The sequence below is a fragment of the Eufriesea mexicana genome, unplaced genomic scaffold, assembly GCF_001483705.2.
Source record: "Eufriesea mexicana isolate 0111107269 unplaced genomic scaffold, ASM148370v2 scaffold100, whole genome shotgun sequence".
Taxonomy (NCBI): Eukaryota; Metazoa; Arthropoda; class Insecta; order Hymenoptera; family Apidae; genus Eufriesea; species Eufriesea mexicana.
The window spans coordinates 1,575,923-1,581,392 of NW_016908280.1; the positions used below are offsets into that span (position 1 = coordinate 1,575,923).

The following is a 5,470-nucleotide window of genomic DNA, read 5'->3' on the forward strand; positions in this document are numbered from 1 at the left end:
AAAAAAAAAAAAAAAGAAAAAAAAGTGTGGGGAGGAGTAAGAAGAGCACGGTATGACAGTTCTTACAAGATTAAACGAAATAATATTAGGGTCATGAAAATGAGGAAAATCCTCGTTCGATGACAAAGTCGTCTAAACTATTTTGTACCGAGAATTAAAGGCGTGTTCGTGAAATTCGCGATCTTTTTAAGATGTTTACGCGTATTCGTGAAAATGAAGATTCATGCCATGGAACGCACTACGGTTAGAAATTAATTAATTTGTGACTCATATTTCTGATGTCCGCCCTCGATGTTCCGTGTTGGTCCTGCAGGGATACGCCGGATGTTTGAGTGAAAGGGAGAGAGCAAGAGAAACGGTATGTGCGTGTGTACTAATGGAACTGTATAAATAAAGTCATATCAATTTGGAATAGTTCATGTTATCTAGGATATACTATTACTACGATCATTATCACAATATGATTAGTAAGAGTATTGTAATTGTATAATAAACTGCGTCATAGATACCTCATGCATTAGCACCGTCATTAGAAGTGATCCTTCAAAGTTTACTTTCTATTGAAGCTATAATTTCAGCTCTAATTGCTTACGAAAGATAAAAATAACCAAACGACTGTTGATTACAATCGTGCATCCCGCCAATAAAGTCATATAAGTCCGTATTATACCGTATGATGGCAGTAGTGTTCCTCTTTTCCCGCGTCTTATACTTCGAATGCTGTAAGCTGCGGTAAGTTTACAATTTTATTCAATTATAGCTGGTAATTTTACGAAATTCTGCACTCGTTTTTTTTGCCGAATATTTTTTATGCTCGGTGATGTATAATATTCAATAATTATTGGATATAACGTAATATTTTTTATCTTCTATTCACATTCGATTTGAACCGCCTATTATCGGGTTCCATCTTGCGTTTGCGTGCTCGTACAACGATGAGAATCAATAATATAACCTTAATTCGAAGTCGACAATTTTTAAGTGTCACGTGTGGCAACCAAGTAAACAAACGCAAAAGTTTTGAACATAAATGTTAACTGGAATTTGTTCTACTGTACGAAACATATTAATCGTGCTTCTGTAAAGTGTACATAACCTGTCGAACGTCAATCGGAAGTTATATTTCGAATTTAATCATTTAGTGCAATGGTAAAACAATAAAATATCGAGTGAAAAAATGAGTGATTCTGAAAACGAGAATGATCCTAAAGCAACAGGACCAGTGGACAATGCCTGGTCATTGAAAATTCCGGCTTTCAAGCCAGATCACAATCCTCACCGTTTGCTCGAAGAAAGTTCGTTTGCAACTTTATTCCCTAAATACAGGGAACAATATTTAAAGCAACATTGGCCTTTAATTGAGAAGGCTTTAGACGAGTATGCAATAAAGGCTGAATTAGATCTTGTTGAAGGTAGTATGACTGTGAAAACCACCAGGAAAACATGGGATCCATATATTATAATTAAAGCTCGTGACATGATCAAACTCATGTCTAGGTCTGTTCCTTTTGAGCAAGCAGTTAGAGTACTTCAAGATGAGATTGGTTCAGATATTATAAAGATATCTTCTTTCCTGAGAAACAAAGAAAAGTTTGTCAAGAGACGTCAGAGACTTATAGGGCCAAAAGGCTGCACGTTAAAGTCCATAGAATTATTGACAAACTGTTATGTTCTTGTACAAGGACAAACAGTGGCTGCACTAGGGCCGTACAAGGGTCTTCGACAAGTCAGACGCATTGTCGAGGATACCATGAAAAATATTCATCCTATTTACAACATTAAAGCATTAATGATTAAGAGAGAGTTGGCGAAAGATCCAAAATTGAAGGAGGAAAATTGGGAAAGGTTTTTGCCTAAATTCAGTAGTAAAACTACTAGTAAGAGGAAACAGCCTAAGAATAAGAGAGAGAAGAAACCTTATACTCCATTCCCGCCCCCTCAACAGGAGAGCAAGGTGGATAAGATGATAGCTTCTGGAGAATATTTCTTGAAGGAGGAACAAAAGAGAGCCAAGAAAAAGAGAGAACAGGATATCAAGCACCAGGAGGCTGAGAAGAAGAGGCAAGAACGCCGGGCACAGGCATTCATACCTCCCGAAGAACAGTCTAAGAAAAAGGGGGAGCAACAAAAGAACAATATAGATTTAAGTGAATTTAAAAGCAAAGTTAAAAAGGCATTGAAGAAGAGAAAGGTTCAGTCATAGTACTTGTTTGGAAATTATTAGACTCATTTCTACCGAGTTGATTGACTAAAACTGTTTGTACATGATATTTTTAGTAAAATAAAATACTTGTTGGTAAATTTCTGCCTAAGAAATACTCGCATAGTTTTTGGAATAACTCCATTCTTTTATTAAAAAAACCTTGTTCCTATGAGTACTTTAATATCGCGTTCTTAATGTACGAGATGCAAATATATATAAGCATATACCAGCCGTATATATCTATATATATTTCGTTCAGGTTTTTAGTATGATACACTTGCAAAATACAGAGTCGTAGAAATACAACGTTTACACCTTGAAGACAGGTATTTAGTATCGAAAACGAACGTCCACACGTGTATATATAGATATTTCCTTTCTTTTTTTTTTTTTTTTTTTTTTGTTTTTTTTTTTTTTTTGATGATATCTCTCTCTCAATATCCCATACATAAATTAAATTCTTCAAAGAAAAATTCATCCCCTCGTAGCTATTTTTTAAGTATAGAAACGTTGCTTTCTCATACCACGTCTTCGGTGCGTTAATCTCTTTAAACGTAATAATTAAATGGTAATCAAAAAGCAACCGGTATTCAATTATACAACAGGATTTAAACGATCAATCATTGGCTTGCAACAGCACGTTACCTTAATAAAACGCGGGGCTAACAAAGTATTCAACGTATCGTAAATGCAATGGAGAAATCGGAAATATTCGTGACAATGTACAGCGTAATTCCTTATTGTTAGTGGAGCACGAAGAATCGAGTGCCCTGTACTTAATCCTTAAACGTTAAGTCGGAGTTGCTCGTTTTATCTTACAGTTTACAGATTTATGGAAGTACGACGCTTTATTTAACTTAATATCGTAGACACGTTATGTACAGTTCAGCACGCGATTATGGTTGCCTGGTTACTCGCGAAACGCGCGACGAAAAGTAGGCGAACAACCTCGTGTGTTCGCCTCGAGTTCACACGGAGACGCCATGGGACGGGTGACAGACGATTAATCGATTCGCGTACAAGTATTTACAGCGCGTCGATCCGCGAGTCGATCGGGAGGAAGCGGAAGTTCGAAAGGACCGAGCTCCATCCCCGTTATTCTACGCGTTTCAGCATCCTTTTTGATATCTTGTTCGTTCGATTATTTTCCTTTTATCGATAGATTTTAGCCTTTAGATTATCGTTTCGTGGATCTCGCAGAGATCTTGCCGAGAAATCGGGGGAAAAGATTTAGGTGTAAATGCAATCGTTTGGAGCGTTCACTTTAGCGATCGGATGAGAAGATGTTCGAATTAAGATACAAGGGAAGTAGACGATAAGAGCACACCATATGCAATGACATCTCAATCGCATATCGGACTCGGAACATTATTATGCACGATGTATGTGCTCCTAATCATAAAAGTTTGCGCCGAATCAACGGCTTGGAGTACGCTTATTCATAGGAATTTTTCATCAAACGAGATCCTTAAACCCATATGTACAATGCACCAGTTCGAAGTCGATTATGTCCGTACTATAGTGTTCGATAGCTTAGCTTAATCTGATTTTTCGGGTAGAAACAACCTTTTTCTTCGAATGTACACCGCTCTCGTAAAGCTACGAACGCGTGTAGACGATTAGGGTCGCGGTCATATCATACAAAAGCTTACAATAATTCGATAGCGTAACTGCTGTGTACATATATACGTGTGTTAGAGCTTGAATGCGAGATGACGGCAGTCGGATCATTGTCGTCGTGAAAGTATCAGTGTACAAAAGACCGTTTTCTCGCTACATATTGCTGTATAGTAGTCGCATCATTCTCTCGCCTTCGAGCGACTCGACGTGCCTTAGGTAACCTAATCGATACGATCATCGAACACAGTTGTCGTTTGAATAAATGGAATTTTGTAAAATTTTGTTATCAAGAGGCTGACGATGAAAGCAATCGAAGGAAACGCGAGTGATCGAGCAGGGAGCTCATCGCGGGGCCAGGATCAACAACGTAATCGCTGTTCCGCGACACGTCGAGCCCTCTCGAGGAGAGCACACCGCAATTCCCAGCTATTCGCACAACCAAGTAAGTATACAATTTTCTTATAGAAAAATAAATCTCTTTGTGAGAATGGTAGCGCATGTCTTTGGATCGAGAAGCACCGGAATCGTACCGCAATCCGCTATTCGATCGCGGGACACGAATCGATATCGACGCGCCACGTTTATCGTGTTCGTGTGTACGTGTATGCGAGTTGCGTGGTCGGCTAAGAAACAAGAGTCGATCTGGAAATAGCTTTTTCGTTATTTTGCTTTTTTAATCCATCGTTTAAGGCCGTGAAAATAGGGGAATTGATAAAACGATATTGTATTTATTGTTCCGCTTCATTCTTGTGGAAACAACGCTCGTGAGCTGACCGCCATTTAATAACAAATCGCGCGTCGATTAAACGGGAATTCGTAAGTTATTTCGATGTTCGTTAAACGAATATTCGAACGGCGAGCGAGTCGAGAGTACGCTTAAAATTACGACGTTGGAATATTTTCGTTTCCTCGCTCGTCCTGATTTTTAATCTACATGATGGAATTCCAAAATGATACCGTTTGAGATCAACGAGGTTCATATAAATGCACCGGAATGAATACGTTTCGAAACAGCTGTTCGAAATGAATCCTCTGCCGACTAGGACGTCGACGTTCAATTCGACCATACAATCCTGTATATCACCGATCAATTAAAAAAGACAGAAAAAAGAGAAGAAAAGCGTAGATACGATTCTTTGTTCATCACAAATCAATTCCACAGAGGGTGAACTTCGTCTTCGACTCTCCCTAAAACCTTCTTGTCACTTCCAACGCGAAATAAAAAGGAAACAACCTGTTCCTCCGCTATGAAACGCCGAAAACAGGCATTCAATTCCAAGTTCTTCAGAATCTCTCCTTAAATGTTTCTTCGAACAGTCTCGTTAAACCTATGAGTACATCAGGTCGATATATCACCACCCTAATTAAATCCGTTCTCATCTTCGCGCCTGGTCGAGAAGGTTCTCCCGTTTATCGCGAGACCACCGAACCCTGTGTGAATCATCGACGGGTTCGAGCGAGCAATCTTGATCTCGGATCGATCGGATTGCTCTCCCTCAACAGATCGACCCGTCTTCTCCTCGTCAGATACTGTAATTCTTCAGTCCTTCGCGAATGACGACGGCAAAGCGATCTTCACGAGACACCGGAAGTCATCATGAGCTAGTGATTGTGATTGTACAGGTGCCACCTCTGCGTCTCGGCATT

The 5,470-nt window shown here is 39.2% G+C and overlaps 2 protein-coding genes across 2 annotated transcripts in view; one reads left to right on the forward strand and one right to left on the reverse strand.

The window, feature by feature from the left end:
- Nucleotides 1–1,018: 1,018 nt before the first annotated feature.
- On the forward strand, nt 1,019–2,203 carry dbe (KRR1 small subunit processome component homolog dbe). The gene has a single exon (XM_017910389.1). The coding sequence runs from the start codon at nt 1,178–1,180 to the stop codon at nt 2,201–2,203; it is 1,026 nt and encodes a 341-aa protein (XP_017765878.1). The 5' UTR covers nt 1,019–1,177.
- Nucleotides 2,204–5,215: 3,012 nt separating this feature from the next.
- Nucleotides 5,216–5,470, reverse strand: part of Pgant2 (polypeptide N-acetylgalactosaminyltransferase 2) — a 187,484-nt gene continuing 187,229 nt past the window's right edge. Inside the window, exon 11 of the mRNA XM_017910380.1 lies at nt 5,216–5,470. This exon is cut by the window's right edge and continues 1 nt beyond it. Within this exon, the coding sequence (XP_017765869.1) occupies nt 5,426–5,470 (45 nt within the window). The 3' untranslated portion in view covers nt 5,216–5,425.